General features: G+C 42.2%; 1 protein-coding gene across 1 annotated transcript in view; it reads right to left on the bottom strand.

Moving 5' to 3' along the window:
- The window catches only part of sema5a (sema domain, seven thrombospondin repeats (type 1 and type 1-like), transmembrane domain (TM) and short cytoplasmic domain, (semaphorin) 5A), a 193,603-nt gene that overhangs the window by 84,731 nt on the left and 90,845 nt on the right, over positions 1-18,027 (bottom strand). The window contains exons 10-12 of the mRNA XM_071206974.1: positions 12,341-12,545; positions 7,229-7,436; positions 3,651-3,768 (exon numbers count right to left, since the gene is read on the bottom strand). Coding sequence (XP_071063075.1) covers positions 3,651-3,768; positions 7,229-7,436; positions 12,341-12,545 — 531 coding nt within the window. The remainder of the gene's footprint in view (positions 1-3,650; positions 3,769-7,228; positions 7,437-12,340; positions 12,546-18,027) is intronic.

Here is an 18,027-nt window from a genome sequence, read left to right as displayed (position 1 = left end):
ATGAAACGGGAAGGCTCAGATATTACAGGAGCCATGAATTACAGGAGAGATGTCCTGCGCGAGCGAGCTAACCACAAAAACACGCCGGCGTGAGATTCAGATGATATGAGGCGTGTCACTGCTGCTTTTCAGGGTGATTTAAAACGGAAGAAAACACTTTCACACGCGGAGGAAAGAGAGATCATCAGCTGCTCTGGCAGAAGCAGACAAAGCGCCGGGCCTGTTTGCGCTTTTTGGTAATTGTACTCCGCTGTGTGTCCAAATGGAGGACGCCTGGCATAGACCAGGGGTGTCAAACTCAATTTCATCGCGGGCCACATTAGCATTATGGATGCTATAGCATTAGCACTCAAAGGGCCGGTTGTAACTTTAAGACAATATAAATATATTATATTATAAATATTATTCTTGCCTCTGCATTGGATTATTATCGGATAGGGTAATAACTTACGTCTGAATGCAGAAGTCTAGGGCAAATAATTACAAGTCTCTTCGGTGCCATGTCACAAAATGAGATGCATTGTGGGATATGTAGTTTATGGGCAATGTGCTTCTGTAAAGTGGCATGTAACCATATAATAAACATATTATATTCTTTGCAAGCTCTTGCGGGGCCACAGAAAATGAAGTCGCGGGCCGGATTTGGCCCCCGGGCCTTGAGTTTGACACCCCTGGCATAGACAGACAGCTTTTGCAGGAAGAGAAGAGACAAACAACATCGTAGGGCTTTCAACAATCAATTACAGCTCAGACTATAAATACAATGGATCGTAAATACGAGACGCACGCTTTCTGAAGAGTGTCATTTCTTTCATTCAAATCTAGAAACCAAAATGAAAACGCAACAGAAGCAGAATAATAAATTAATTCTAGAAGACGATAAAAACACTTTGGAGCCGGCTGAAATTGCTAAAGCTGTCTCTTTTTTAATATTTGTATATACCGGCAAATCATGTTTTTAGAGTGGGGGCTGATTGGAATGACTTTTAAGCAAAGTGTAGAAAGATAATTGAGTGGAAATGTTTATTTTAGTTGAGGAAACTTCCCTAAAACAACAAATGGGGGTACGCGGACCCCTGGGGGTACGTTGGGGTACTGCAGGGGGTGCGTGAGATTTATATATAAAAAAAAAAAGGTTAATTAAAAAAACAATCTTAGTAAAATAACTTAAATAGAAAACACAAGGGGGTCCTCATATAAACATGTCAAATGTGTGTATTGTATTTTATAGTTGTTCATAATAACATATGACTTAAATTGAAAAATCTGTTTTATAAAAGTGTTATTTTTTCATGCATGAAGATGAAAATATCCTTAGTTTGTTGTAATGCATACCACGAAGGAGTTAATACATCACACACTGAGGGAACACCACTATATTGTAATTATTCATATAGGCTTTTTCGATCAAAAATGTTCGGGATCGGTCAGGGGGTGCTTGGCTGAGAAAATGTTTCACAGGGGGTACACTACTGAAAACAGTTTGAGAAGCTCATCCCCTACACGACGCTCCTCAGTGTGAAACCTGACTGGCCTCCAGCTCTAATACTTTGCAGGAGGAATGCAGCCGGATGAGCCTTTTTTGAAACTGTTAATGGACTCATAGGGAGTGAGACACTAACTGTGATAAAAGACGACGTGTTGTTTTTCAGTTTTCACATCTTGGCAGCGAGTTGTTGCAAGCAGACACTTTTCTCATTTTGTCACGAGCCTCATTGTGAAGCCATTTATCTCCGTCAGAATACAAAGTGATTACTGCCAAAGTTAATTCATGCTCGCGCTAAACGGGTCTGGGTAGGTTAAGTGCGTAAACACATATTGCATTACTGCTGTGGGCAGTGGTGTGTGACCATACTTTAAAACTTAGAAATGGGTGGCGACAATGCGGCTGGAAAGTATCTTTAATTAAATCCTGGATTTAAAGTAATAATCTAGAGAAAGTTAGCTTAGCAGAGACGGCAAACATTGTTAAAGTGCGTTACGTTCAACATAATGAAATCCACGTACCAGAATCTATATTGCTTATTAATAAAAGCATTGATTTCTATAAAAACTAAAAGTTTGCAGTCCGATGTGCAAAGAAATAACATTTTAAAGGAAAGTGAATAGTTCCCAAAGTGATGGCTATCAAGCTGTTGGAAATATGGATATTAGGGACATGTTTTCTTTATAGTATGTCTATTTTATTTATATCTATAGTAAGTCTTTATATTTTAAACGCACACTTTATCTTTAATTTTATCAGCACTACGTCACTATTATTTATTTATATGTACAATTTTAGCAAGTTTTTATATTTTCCTGTTCCTATAAGCTAGTACAACGAAATTTCGTTATAACTCTCTTGTTGAAATGACAATAAAGTATGTCTAATAATAATTATGTTTATTTAAATCATGCATTTAAAGTAGTAGTTTAAGGTCAGGTAGCTTAGCTTAAAGATGAAGACATCCGCATCCTATCCACTCTCACGGTACGTCCACACAGCAGCTTTAGACGAATCTTCCAACGCTTCCAACGCTTCTCTGCCCGTTGACTTTGAATGGGGATGACGTCACTTTGCCTCGCTTTTCGCCGAACTGCATTGTGGGGGAGCGAAGCGAAGATTTCCAGGATGTCCAGGATTCAAAAGTTGAGCAATGTTCAACTTTTGAAGCTGAGCTGGAAGCGTCAGCCAATCAAACACGTTTATCCAAATTTGACAGTAGAAGCGCTAGCCAATCAAACCGCGTGTAAGCAGGGAGAACCAGACCGCAGTTCATTTCCTCATATTCCAAACGAGAAGTTACGGGAGCAAATCACCCGGTTCTTTACGACCAGAACTATTACCGGGATACAAACCGGAGGAACCAGCATGGAGGGAGGGGGCAGAGGCAGTGGGGGAAACTGGTAGGTTTCGCCTGTTTGGGGAGTTTATATATATATATATTGCTCGCATAAAATCCCCGGGGTTTTTTGCTTTGCATGTCGGGGGCGGGACATTCATGTGATTGGTTGTTGGTCGCGTTGCTCGCAAAAAATCCCCAAGCTGTCAGACACGCCCAGCTCCAAGATGTTCAAGATTTTCGAAAAGCTGCTGTGTGGACGGGCCGTAATGCTCAATAAGTCATATAATGCTCCATATAAAATAATAGATAAAATCCATATCTATATAAACATTTAACGTTTTCAATGTCATGTAAAATTAAATATATAAGAAGAGACAGAATAAGCATAATTCCAGAATGTATTATGAGTGTATTCAATATAAATATTCTCAGAAAGGGGTTTTAGCCTCAATTAAGATGTTAATTGCATTCAATAGTAACCTGGAAACCAATGATGATGTGTCTGGAATGCACGATGCCTGCATGCCTGTTGCAGCCTACAGTATTTCACGACTCATGTGAGGATGCTAGCCAGGTTTCTGCCACAGTGATGATGACAGAGGCCCCTGGAGCTCGGTGGCCTGACTGCCAAATATCCCTCTGAACATGAAGCCACATAAAAGGGCACGAGGGCAACAGAACTGAACATTATGTCTGTGAAATGCTTAAATCACCCGAACACTGCTCAGACATGTGGTACGTTGAAATAAATGGACCAAGTGCAGAGTAAAGAAAGCAAAGGCAGCACGAGGTACAGCGAGGTTTGTACAGAGGGATACTCACAGGACATTTTGAGATGCTCTGCTCCCATTGGCTCATCCGGACGCTCTCCTCCAGCGTGGTGCACTTCTTCAATAAAAGGTCCCAGCCGCAGTACGGGTCCCTGGCCCCGATACACGCTCTGCAAGGAACAGCAACGTTTAATGGGCTTTCATGAACCGCTCACATGTGAATACAGATAGCTCGCATCGAGACAGGACATTACATCTAACACCGGGTCGAGACAAAGAAGGAAACGGCTGGAAGAAATGATAAAAAACGTGAAAAAGGAGAGCAGGTGTAGAACGAGAGGCGAGAGCAAAACAAATTAAAGTCAGGAGCTCCTCAAGTGACAGAGAGGAGCTTATCAGCCCAGAGGAAACCGCAGCAAAGGAACAAAGATGGATGTGTCTTTGCCGTATCGGCTTCAGGTGGTTTATTGAGTGCAATAAAAAGCCTCATGTTACTTTTTTCATGCAAATAGGAGTCTGCGGTGACAGCACGATGACATATCTCTGAGCCACGAGCAGCGGTAGAGCCTGACGTGCCCCAGGTGAAATGTAACCAAAGCTGTCCATGGGTTTCATAACAATGAGGCGAGGACAGAAGATCATATGCACCCATGCATGTGAAAAGGCAGAACCACCGTGACGCACACACAAGGTGGCTGACGTAGCGTCTGGGCGGCGAACAAAGACTTTTGGACTTTATTGAAGGATATTCAGGGTGACGACAGCGGTAGAAAACGAAAAGGGAGAAAGAACAAGATGACACATGTCTTACAGAGGGGCTTCAGGGCCAAGAGGACCGCATACCACCCGTCAGTGAGACGGAGAGGTAGCCTTCTCGTGTTTCAAACAGGTAAACCTCAAAGAAATGAACGTCACGGTGGTATTTCTTTATTTTGAGGCGGTGGTTTACTCAGTAATCTTCCTATGTTGTTGCATGCGGTACATTCGAAATGTAAATCCCCCACAACCCCCTGCCTCTACTCTCCATCATTATTCCCACTGGACAAAACAAAGAGGGTCAGAGGAAAGAACAAAAGGAAATGGAAATTAAATATGTATATTGATAAAACACTGTTACAAGAAATGCTAGTTCTGCACATTTCCATAATAGCATAATAAAGTAATTGAGTTGAACGAAGTTGAAGGACCAATTGAAGTTCTCAGAAATGATGCAGTGGCAGATACTGCGGATCACTGTGTGTGTTGGACTGTTGTGTGTAGATGTTTTCAAACTGGCAGTTCAAGGGTTAAAATCCTGAACACAAGTTAACATTTGGTATTTTTGATCAGGACTGAAGTTCATTGAAAGATTTAACCCCAAAAAGTTACAAAAAATATTAATCTGTTTTCATTTTAGAGCAGTTTTTGGAAGTGGACGTTTTTGTCCCGAATGACTAATTTGTAACTTTTTTGTTCAATCTGATTTTGTGCAAAAACTAATAATGCAAAACAATCCATTTTGTTGCTAATCTTTGACATATCCAAGACTGTGATAAAAAAAATAGCCAGTTTCCAGATATGTATTTTTTGGAAAATAACACATTTTCTCTGGTTTCATGTTTTCAAAATGGCATTTAAAGGGTTAAAATCCTGAAAATGATTACATTTTTATATTTGGGTGGAAGTTGCTTTAAAGATTGAACCCAAAAAAGTTGTGAAAAAACCCTTTTAATATAATGTTTTTATCAAAGCATTTTGCAGTGGACATTTTTGTCTCGAATGACTAATTTGCGTAGTCGATTTGTTACACAGTGAATTAAAGACCGATTTAAATTTTTTAAATTGGAATTCCAAAATAGATCGAGAAAATAGCCTTGTTACAAAAAATCAGGCCATTTGCACCAACACAACCAAAGTTATTGCAAAATGAAAAGTGAAAAATGACCCATATGGACAAAAACGTCCACAGTGCTACCGGAGGGTTAAATTATTATTATTTTTTTAATTACGTTGTTTATAAATTAATCTGAGGGCCGCAAAAAGAGGAGGTGGGGGCCGCCATTTGCCCATCCCTGATCTAAAGGGTTAAATGCTTACCCTTCTAGAAAGTGAAGTCTCTGACCCGGCACGTAACGCAGGACTGGTCTTTTCTTTCTTTTATCTTTTGAGTTCATCGCACTCTCTTGCACTCTCTTTAAAAAGGGGATGTAGTGATTGAGTGCGCAGGCGGCAGCACATATCACAGAGCCACAGGTTTCACGTGAAGCCTTAACTCGTGCCAATAACAGCTCCTCGTGCGAGAGATAAGGCATGCAGGTGTGAGTCCTCTCTGTGACGGATGTGATCCGTATCTCGTGGTGAGACTTCACACCCGGGCCTCTGTCTCGGGCTCTTTATATAATATTTATGCCTTGACGTCGTGTCTTCAAGACCGACAGAAACACAATATATCTGCCTCACACACACACACACACACACACACACACACACACACACACACACACACACACACACACACACACACACACACACACACACACACACACACACACACACACACACACACACACACACACACACACACACACACACACACACACACACACACACACACACACACACACACACACACACACACAGCAGAACTGTGTGTGTGTGTGTGTGTGTGTGTGTGTGTGTGTGTGTGTGTGTGTGTGTGTGTGTGTGTGTGTGAGGAAGATAATGTCCCGACAGACGGACAGAGGGCAGTTTGAGTGGCTCAGACAAAAGCTGATTTACAGGGTTTAAAATCTGAGCGACACACAGGCTGCTTCTCTCAGATAAACAGAATCTTCTGGAGCTTTGGACGTTTTTCTGTGTGCATATTTCCTGACAGTTTCCATTGAGATTAAAGCTCCCCTGTTATACTGTTAGTCATCAATATATCACAGGTCTCAGATATATACAGAGCCTGTCTCTGATTGGCTGAAACTGGCTGATCATTGCAGCATTACCCATAATCCCCTCTGTTTCAGCCCTGTTTCCAAAGTGCTGATCCTCTGTCTGTTACTTTAGATGAAAATAAGGAGCCCCTCCCCACGCCCCTCTGAGAGACATTTGGTTAGAGGACACATGTTGATGTAGAAGAGACATGAAGAAGAGGGGACACATGTTGATGTAGAGGAGACATGAAGAAGAGGGGACACATGTTGATGTAGAAGAGACATGAAGAAGAGGGGACACATGTTGATGTAGAGGAGACATGAAGAAGAGGGGACACATGTTGATGTAGAAGAGACATGAAGAAGAGGGGACACATGTTGATGTAGAAGAGACATGAAGAAGAGGGGACACATGTTGATGTAGAGGAGACATGAAGAAGAGGGGACACATGTTGATGTAGAAGAGACATGAAGAAGAGGGGACACATGTTGATGTAGAGGAGACATGAAGAAGAGGGGACACATGTTGATGTAGAAGAGACATGAAGAAGAGGGGACACATGTTGATGTAGAAGAGACATGAAGAAGAGGGGACACATGTTGATGTAGAAGAGACATGAAGAAGAGGGGACACATGTTGATGTAGAAGAGACATGAAGAAGAGGGGACACATGTTGATGTAGAGGAGACATGGGAAAGTGGATTTAGCATACTCGGCTCGTAGACTCACTCTCGGCTCTTGTGGTAGCTGCACCTCTTCAGAGGGATCTTGATGACCTGGTCCCTGACCCCCACGTACAGCTCGCTGCGGCTGTGCAGGATCAGCAGGCTGCGGATCGGCTGTCTCTTCCTGGGAGGGAACAGCTCGATCTCCTCCAACAGGCAGCTCCCGGTGGACTGGTTGAGAGGAGAGAGCACTTTCCTGATCGTGCCGTAATCTGGAGGAGAAAGGCACGTTATGTATATCGCCTCTTTCAACACAAGGCAATTCAAGTGCTTTACAAAAATGCATTCATATATTCAGTTCAATATTCCACCCGTCACATACTGATGTATATAACACCTTGCTTTATATCTTGTTATTTTTAATTTGTAAATTCAACATATATTTTCTACTTTCTTGTTTATTTCTTGTCTTTTAATTGTTATCGTGCAATGCCATGTCTTTTATCCTGCTGCAACACAAACCTTTCCCAAAGTAGCATATCAAATGCATTACATACAGCTCGGGTCCTCACACACACTCCCACCCTCATCCACCTCCACTGGCTGCCGGTCAAGTTCCGCATCACCTACAAAGTCCTCCTCCTGACCTACACGTCCCTCCATGCCCTTGCCCCCCAGTACCTATCGGACACCCTTCCCCCACATGCCCCACCCCGGAACCTGCGGTCCTCAGACTCCGGCCTGCTCACCACCCCCCGCACCAAACTGAGAGCCTTCGGGGACAGAGCCTTCAGCGTGGCAGCCCCCCCCCTCTGGAACGCTCTCCCTGCGGAGATTCGCAACATCCCCACACTGGACGCCTTCAAAGGACCCTCAAGTCCCATCTGTTCATCAAGGCTTTCGGCCCTTAAATCGATCTGTTGTTTCGTCTGTCTGACCTTTGTTTTGTTTGTGCTTGCCCTATTCCTGTAAAGCGACCTTGGGTCCCTTGAAAGGCGCTATAGAAATATCAGTTATTATTATTAGCTCCCAGAGAAAGAGGAGGGGGAGGGGGAAGAGAGGATTCGAGAAGCAGGTGTTTCATCTGCAGTAAAGAAGTAGTAAGAATAGCAGTTTGATTCAGGGACAACAACAACATATACACTTGAATGTGAACCCAGGATGAACCACACAACCCTCGCTCCCTCGCAAAGACGCTGTGATATAAGACTGTCAGAAACTCTGGAGGTGGCCGATGTGCCAGGCTTGGTTTTTGCCATCAACATGCAGCGCTGCAGACAGGGACCAGGTACAGTATGAATACATGATGTGCTAGCCTACTTATATTTAAGGGGATATTCCAGACTTGCAGGGGTGTCCAAACTTTGTTCACCGAGGGCCGCATACTGTACAGGAAGATATTGGAAGGGCTGGGCCGCTCACGAGAGGTGATGCATATTACAGGAGGGGTAGGTACGTTTGAGAAACCGGCTCGAGATACACTTGTTGTTATATTCCATGGAATGCTCTGAACATCCGATAGCAATGAATATCTGAAGTGCGTTGACAATAAATCCATACAAAAATATCATCTGTGGAAGCCGTGGCGCTGTAAAAAGCACGACCAATCATCTGAGCCGGCTAAAGTAACTGGATGGCCTACCTGCCTGTCAGCCTTCCATCGGGGCACACACTGATCTCGTGCCCTCATTGGTCATGTGGGCGTGTTGGGGGAGGGGCTCTGTGAGGAAGTGGCAGATTTGTTCCGGCTGTGTATTTTCGAATTCTAGCCACTCGAGCTGGTTTCTCCATTCTTACCAACCCCACCTTTAACTCATAAGTTAAGTTATAAGTTAGCAAAATCAATGAAATGTAAGTAAACGATGCAGCAGCCTACATGACAGCTTTCCGTAGGGTTTCATTTATTTAGTTAGCCGCTCATTCCTTAAAACAGAAGCCTCAGATTATCATAAGAGGAAATAGGACGGGTGTATTTCAAGGTTGTTGGGCTTTTTTGTATCAACTTAGATTTGTTAGAACTTGAATTGACTGAAAGTGGGCTTGTTAACACATTACCGTGTAATATATGTTTACAGATATATTTAAGAAGTACAATACGAGACAAGCTCACGTTTCATTTGTGGGCCATACTCCACTATACTTTTTGAAACCCACGTCATCGTGAACATGCCTGACCTTTATTCGTATGGAAGGTGTGATGCGGTTGGGGGGCATTTTCTTTTTGGAGGGCTAAAACACATGCGGTCCCCTGGGTGAAGGAACAGTAATTGGGTGCACAGCGTTGGAAAGGGAATTACTAATACGAGGTTTCAAAGTAAGGCATGTCAAAGTTGAGTATCGCCCCGAGCGGTGTTGGGCATTATTAAGTCACTTGTTACAGTAATGAGAATTACCAGATCAGGCGACCTTCAGAACTCTGATAATAAGGTTCTTGTTTCGTGGAGAGCTGGTTAATGTTATTGGTCTCTTAAAGGGCTTTATCAAAGGTTATTAGCTTCATGTTAGCTTCTCTGGGTCAGAACGGGCCTGCGACACCGACTAGCACTTTATAAAGGCTGTTTTACCCAAACCACGATATGTTCTCCCTAACTACCTAAACAAATACTATAGTTGCCTAAAGTGAAATAAGTTGTAATGTTTATCTTCAAAATACTATGTTCAATTTAGTTTTACGAAGTGTATCTTTATAGTTTTACTTCACTTTTATCTGAAGAATGGAATCACTGATAATGTTTTTGTGGCTTCAGTGAATAGACAAGTGCTAACATGCAGGAACTAGAGGCAGGCAGACATGCTTAAGGATTACAGAATAACGAAAGAAACACTAGCTCAAAATTCATAAAACGTGGAGTAGTGGAATAGCGTGTTTCTCAAACTTTTTCATACCAAGGACCACTTAACCAATAAAAACTAACTAACTCCACAAATATCCAAAATCACATCGTTTTTCTAGAACAGATTACAAATCGCCTGAAAATGGTACAAACAAGTGGCAACATGTGTGACGAAGGTGTTGCACTGGGCTATATCCTACAATCGAAAGTGAAACGTAAGCTCGCTCCATTGCGGAGATATTCCCGCGAGAGTGCGTAAAACTTTAATTTATTATTTTATTTAAAATGTGAAATTGTACCAATATACTCACGGACCACTAGGGGGCGCTCACGGACCACCAGTGTTCCGCGGACCACACTTTGAGAAGCACTGGCATACGCAAAAGAAGAAGCCGTTACATGTTGGAGCGGATCCGAATCACTAGGGGGGGTATATGCCTTATTTTCACATATGTAAAAAATGTCTGCACACTGAGAGCTCTAGTTCTGGGTCTTACACGTCGTGTTCTTTAATCCCGCGTGTCGAGAAACTCTTATAATTACTGAAGCAATGTAATTACTTTTTCAATGAGTCATATGTAATGAGTAGTAATTCCTCTTTACTCTCGAGGCACGTTCCTCCTCTAACTCTCCGCTGTGGAATTAGCTAGAACATTGCTCCAAGAAACTTTCAGGAAAGGCTTTTGCATTAAACTGAATGTTGTTCGCTTCAAGAGAAAAGCGCTGCAGAGTCGAAATGACTAATGAGGGCAGGGGAGAATAACATAACTCCACACCTGGACGTTTTCGGACCTCCAGTTGGAGGTTTCAGCGTTTCCACGGCGACCCCAATCAGCAGGGTGCGCTTAAGCGTTAATAATAGCATGTGATTAGGTACAGTATGCGCTACCCAATAGCTTTGGCAGGATTTCAGATGTTTTCATTAGCGTCTGGTTAGTGTCTGGGGAACTTGCAGTGTGGGCAGCTCTGCTCCGACGCTACACTGATCACAGCGCCGCGCACACAATGAGAGGGGAGGTGTCCAGGGAGATGTCGAGCATGGAGCCGGTGAACTGGAACGGGCTGTGTGTGTGTGAGAGAGTGTGTGATAGCCTAACATAACATTGACGAACAATGGGACGGTCATATTGACATTTTTCCCATCGGGGGTGAAGTTCAATTCTGTTCAGAACATCCTCTCATAATCCATACTGTCTGCTTTATCATAACACCGGACACGCACCGTACGCTGGTGTCTGATAGTGTGTCTTTGCCAAGTGTAACATCACAATGTGATCAAACAGCGTCCTGATAAGCAGGTGGTGCCATGCAGCTCGGAAAGGGATAACATGGAAGGGTGTGTGTGTGTGTGTGTGTGTGTGTGTGTGTGTGTGTGTGTGTGTGTTTCCTTTTGACACACGCCTGTTGGCTGTTTCATGGCGTCTACGATCTCTCTCTGAGCGATGGCATGAGAGTGATGTGTGTTCTGTCGGTGCATGTGGAGGACATATGGAGGGAAGGAGTGATCAAACTGGGATCAGAGGACAGAGCTTTGAAGTCTCCTCAGAAGAACATATATATTGCTTTCTTTCTGTCTGCTTTTTATGTGCAAAGGCTGCACTTTCAAGGTCTTAAGGCCCCGTAAAACAACTTTCAGATAAAACTTATTTGTGTAAAACAATCAGTATTCACGACACAATAAGTAGAAATTAAAGCTTGAATTTAGAAAGCTATGTTGGGTATTATTTATTAAGAGTTAAAATGCTAATCTATGCTAATCTGCTGCTCCAAGACTGGAGGTGTGATGTGAGCAGATTTGGCAGACAGTGCTGGCAAACAACCTTCAATATTAAACCTGTGAACGCACAAAAAAACTGATATAGAAATGTGTGAGATAAGCAAAATAGGACATAACGTGGGACCCAGAGGACGACCTGCGTCTGCAAAAAGAAGCATGCATACATCTAGAAGAAAACGACCCTCTCATTTTCACTTGATTTATTACATTAGCTACCATTTTAGAAATGATTAAATGATCTATCACTTGTGTCAACAGCACGATGTTCATATAGGAACTACTGTATGTGTACTTCTTGCTAACGGTACCTGGCCATGCTGGGTCTCAGTCTTCCCAGACTCCACATACTGTATAACTATGTACACTTCTTTGGTAGCTAGGAGGCCATTGCTCAAATTAGAAAGTGTTTTCAGGGTTAATAAAAAGTGAAAAATGCACAGCTGGCACTTCCATCACACACAGAATTAATACAAAAGAGAGACAGACATATGTACAGCATGTAGACACAAATACTGTCTCAATGTGTAAGTCAAACACAATGCATGCACACACACTATAAACCCACCTGTAGCCAGGTATATGATGTGGAGCAGCGTGTCCTTGCCCTGCACCACGTCTACCGCCACATGCGTGAAGCGCACGTTGTCCTCCATGAAGTAGGGCACGGGAACCACGGGTTGGACCACCTCGTGCATCAGGAGGAACTTCTGAGCGTCCGGCAGGTTCCTCTCCGTCAGGTTCACGTAGGAGCCGGAGTCGATGGTGCCGCACTGCAGAGAAGTACAGATGCTTGTGTTTAGAAATACTCTGGTGAAGTAGAAGTACTGACTACACTTCTTTACTCAAGTAAAAGTAAAGAGGCTTTGAAGTGTACTTCAGTAGAAAGTACCCGTAACTAGCAGCTGCTTTAAAGAGTACCTGACCTCCCTTTATATTAATAGAACAATAATGTCATTGTTAGCTAATGAATGTTTCCATGGTGACCAACGGCAACATGACAACGTTTCCATTGGTCCCTCTTCTTTAGAGAAGACCAGGAAGTGATGGATACACGGATCGTGTTCCAACCAATAGGCACGCAGTGACTCTAAAGAATAATGACCACGCACCAACACACATTCAGACTAAAGGAACCAGCTGTTTGGGAAATGAGAGAAGTAGAAAGTACAGGTATTTGAGTTCAACATGTAAGAAGTAGAAAGTACAGGTATTTGAGTTCAACATGTGAGAAATAGAAAGTACAGGTATTTGTGTTCACCATGTAAGAAGTAGAAAGTACAGGTATTTGTGTTCAACATGTAAGAAGTAGAAAGTACAGGTATTTGAGTTCAAAATGTGAGAAGTAGAAAGTACAGGTATTTGTGTTCAACATGTAAGAAGTAGAAAGTACAGGTATTTGTGTTCAACATGTAAGAAGTAGAAAGTACAGGTATTTGAGTTCAAAATGTAAGAAGTAGAAAGTACAGGTATTTGTGTTCAAAATGTAAGAAGTAGAAAGTACAGGTATTTGTGTTCAACATGTAAGAAGTAGAAAGTACAGGTATTTGAGTTCAACATGTAAGAAGTAGAAAGTACAGGTATTTGAGTTCAAAATGTAAGAAGTAGAAAGTACAGGTATTTGTGTTCAACATGTAAGAAGTAGAAAGTACAGGTATTTGTGTTCAACATGTAAGAAGTAGAAAGTACAGGTATTTGTGTTCAACATGTAAGAAGTAGAAAGTACAGGTATTTGTATTCAACATGTGAGAAGTAGAAAGTACAAGTATTTGTGTTCAACATGTGAGAAGTAGAAAGTACAGGTATTTGAGTTCAACATGTAAGAAGTCAAAGTCAAAAGTATTCAGAAAAATAAGTAGCGGAGTAAAGTACTGATACCAGAAAAATGTACTTAAGTACAGTAACGAAGTATTTGTACTCCACTACTTCCCACCTCTGCTCACCGTGAGGGGAAACAGAGAGGAAGGGAAGCCTTAATAAAAGCTCAGAGCACTTTGGGAGGAAAAGCTACGTGAAGACGTTTGTGCCACCAGAGATATGAAAAAGAGGGATCGACTGATTAAATGGACGAGGCTATAAAGTCGATCGCAGCATCATTGTAATAGTTTTCTATCCTCACGACTTGAAGACTGGAGTCAAGAAGAAGAGTGTTTAACTGAGCAAGTAGTTATCTCTTTTATTAGATTCTTCCTCATACGCATATATATTGCTGGTGAGTTTTGTTGGTACCCTAATAATAAAGCCTCCGATTGCTCATTTTTACGATCTAATATCTTTAAAAATGTTTTCATCTTCAGAGCTTTATTATTGCTATTCATGTTATTACAGAAAATGCTGCCGTATCGCTCGAACAAGAAAGAGACTCCAACAGGAACAGACTCATCTGAATAGGTAGATCTCATCGACACAGAAGTAGTCTTTATCAGGTTTTGTTGACTCTAAGTTGTCGTTCTGAGTCCCAGTAGAGTGTGTTCGACTGAAGCAGCGTCCGTGCGGAGGCACTTTGTTATAATGTGTAATATAATATGTTAGATAATTCATTTAATAAGAAGAAGTGCAATAAAAAGAACAGTGTCAACGTGGGAGTTAACGGTGAGAAATAAGAGTATTATTGTGAGGTTTTTAACAACAGAAAGTGTTAATTTATTTAGTTGTCATTTCTTTTATATGTGAAACAAATAGTAATTGAAATCTGAATATTGCTTTCCAAGCTGAAAGAGCTTCCAACCAACATTACAAAGAATATTAAACCGAGAAAGGCTGCATTATGAAGATGAAGCACATACTGAAACAGAAAGGAATATTCCCTTATGCGTCTGTAGCACAATTTGTCCTGAAAGGTTTGTGTGTTTTATATATCCTTCACTTCTTCAACCCCTTTAAAAAGCATTGCGTCGCCTGAGAAATATGTCAAATTGTGACATGTGTCATGCTTTTTAGCGTGGGAATGCAGAGCCTATTTCCACGAGCAGAATGGGACTAAGTGCACCACAAAGCCAGCTGAGGCAGAGCTGGATGACTACAGCTAACCACGTGTGTCCTTCTCAGTGAGCGAGGCCCCGTCCACAAAGAACAGTCTCCAAGACGCGGAGCAGAGAAAACTCAAATAAGCCGTGCACGACAATTACCCTAACCCAAACGACTGGCACTGCTTTTGTTTTGAGCTGTTTCGCCCCGGGCTAACCGAGCGCAGACTCGTCGCACTGAGCGGAGACTGGACCTTGGCTGCAGATTAGTTCCTGCTGACTGGCTGCAGAAGAAACGGACGCTTTAAACAGATCAATCCCTCGCCTTTCCCTGGGCTGACAGAAGAGAATCACGGTGGACTTCCCCGAGATGGGCGACGGATCAGCGCCCTCGCCACATCGGGAGACGGGAGATTAAAGCCCTGAAGGACGGGGGAAAGCAACACTCCGCCTCTTGCTTATGGGATACATGTAGCGGGTGTGTGTGTGTGAGGGTTTTATAATAACATATGTTTCCTTTCGTGGTTCGGCCTTGCATTGCGTGTGTGCGTGCGTGTGTGCGTGTGTCCGAGTGTGAGGCTGATTGTATTTGTGTCACACGGAGACAAAGCTGTGCTCTGAGCAGCGAGGGTTTATGAAACGTGTGAATGGACAGAGAGACAGATGTGGTGATTTCCTCAGAGCAGTCAAGGTGAGGGACAGAAGCTCCATTTGGCTGAGGGCCCGTCGAACACGCCCGCTCATCATCAGCCCCCTGCGCCAGGATGATAAGTGCCTCGGAGGAATATGTATTACATCGTGCTTTTTGCCAAATGGGCTTTTGTTTAAATTGCTTTCAGGTCACTTCAAATGTCAGCGTCGTGGTAATATCTCAGGTAACATTTCATCAGTGCTCGTGGGACGCAAAACCAAATGTACGATAACTGCCACAGAACATGACTCTGCCATTGAGCGAAGAGGAGCAGGGAGAAGAATGACATCTTTTGTGACCTGCCCCTTTCTAAAAAAAACAAATAAATACAAATAGATGGTCTGCCCTTCATCATAATAATAATTTTTTTTTTTTTTCACAGCCAAACATAACAGTATCTTAGGACACTAAGAGAAACACACAAAAATACTTATTTCCCACTTGACGGTTAACGGAAAGAAACAAAACATCACATGTATAAGGAAAAGAAAAGTCCTACTGGAGAAGAAGGTGGAAAGCGACACATGATGATAATAATAACAACAATAACAATGGCACCCGCTAATACAGAGGAGACATCACATCAAAGACATCAAAAACATGAAGGACCAGAGTACATGGACTTATTCACATCCTGCTTCATATAGTCCCATCTTTCTTAATGTATACAACTTCTTTAACTGAAAAATACAAATACAATTCTTTAGATCAGGGGTGTCAAACTCAAGGCCCGGGGGCCAAATCCGGCCCGCGACTTCATTTTATGTGGCCCGCAAGAGCTTGCAAAGAATATAATACGTTTATTATACGATTACATGCTACTTTACAGAATATCTATATGTTCATTTGAATTAATTTCTTATTTTATAATTATTTCTTATTTTTATCTTTGATTTATCCTTAATTTTATTAATCTGTGTGAATCTGTGCTGTCTTGTTTTTCAATCTCACCCTGTTGCTGTTAAACTAGCGAATCTAATAAATAAAGGTCCATCTTATCTTATCTTATCTTACAGAAGCATGTTGCCCATAAACTATATGTCCCACAATGCATCTCATTTTGTGACATGCGCACTGAAGAGACTTGCCCTAGACTTCTGCTTTCAGAAGTAGTTAATTATGAAGTTATTACCCTATCCAATACAAATCCAATGCAGAGGCAATAATATAATACATTATTTCATATATATTATGTATTTATATATGTATATTTTAGGGCTGTCAAACGATTACAATTTTAATCAGATTAATCACAGCTTAAAAATTAATTACCGCCGTTAACGCGATAATTTTGACAGCACTAGTATATTTATATAGTTACAACCGGCCCTTTGAGTGCAACCATAATGCTAATGTGGCCCACGATGAAATGGAGTTTGACACCCCTGCTTTAGATCCTTGTGTTGAGAATTCCACAATTGTCCACCAACTACCGAAATACACATTTGTTTAAGAGTAGTCCTTGCATGTGGATGCTTAAAATTAAAAAAATAATTTCCTCCTGTGGTCTTCCTTGTCCGATCCAAAAACAAACAACGACAACATACGTAACATTGAAAGAAAAGCACTCGATTGTTGTATCTGAAATATATCAAACTTTCCAGCAGCATTTGGCTTGGACTCCAACTAAAACGTACTATATGTGTGCACGTATTAATGGCTCAATATCTCAATAGACTAACTATTAAAACATTGCAAATATGTTATGGATTGAGCTGGCATTAACTCTGAAGCGTTGCTGCATGGATCTGGCGTTAGTTGTACCGTAACGTAAGCTGGTAAACTAATGCAACCTCCAGTATCATGTCAGGTGCTATACATTTGTATTTATTGCTTTGTCTGGTCAAAATTCAATGGATTGAAATGTACACAGTGGCCAGCTAGCTATCCTGAATCAATGTCACTTAAAGGCCATTAGTGTTTTCTAAACTATCGTTCCTGTATGGACATCTCCAATGAACGCATTTGTAAACTAAGCCATTAAAGTGTGACAGAAACCCCGTACAACACAGACGGTATCAGCTCCGAAAACCCAACGCACATGACTCACAGCCGGCATCAATCTGAGGTTCAAATACAGGGGCGTTTCTCTCCGCAGACAGAACGGGCGTGAAGTCCTCAATCAATGAGCAGTGTGTGCGTCGTCGAGCGATGGCTTCACGGTGATAATTATCCCTATTTGACAGCAATCAACAACCACCTATTTTTGAGGGCGTATTTGTGTACAGAGGATAGTATGTGGCTTTTATAGGTGATCGTCTCCCTCGGTCGTGTGTGTGTGAACAAAGGGGCGGTGAAAAAAGAACGAGGCAGGCCATAAATCCTGTGCTCGTAAATCTAATCCTCCAACACTGACAAATGCTTGATGAAGATGTCACTGAAACCGAGATAAAGTGTGTGTCGGTCCACCGGTGAGGGGCAGGTAGTGTGCCGGAGCGCGAGAGAGAGAGGAGGATGGAGAGGGAGAACTGATCCTGGTTTATCCTTCAGGAACACAGCCTCATAAAAGCTTATGGTATATAGAAGCTGCTCTTTGATGTGCCGACAGTATGCTAAGCAGAATAAATATGTGGTCTGATAGAAGGAATGGGTTTCTGG

This window comes from Pseudochaenichthys georgianus, chromosome 20 (assembly GCF_902827115.2).
Source record: "Pseudochaenichthys georgianus chromosome 20, fPseGeo1.2, whole genome shotgun sequence".
Lineage (NCBI taxonomy): Eukaryota > Metazoa > Chordata > Actinopteri > Perciformes > Channichthyidae > Pseudochaenichthys > Pseudochaenichthys georgianus.
This window is presented reverse-complemented; position numbering and strand designations above follow the sequence as displayed.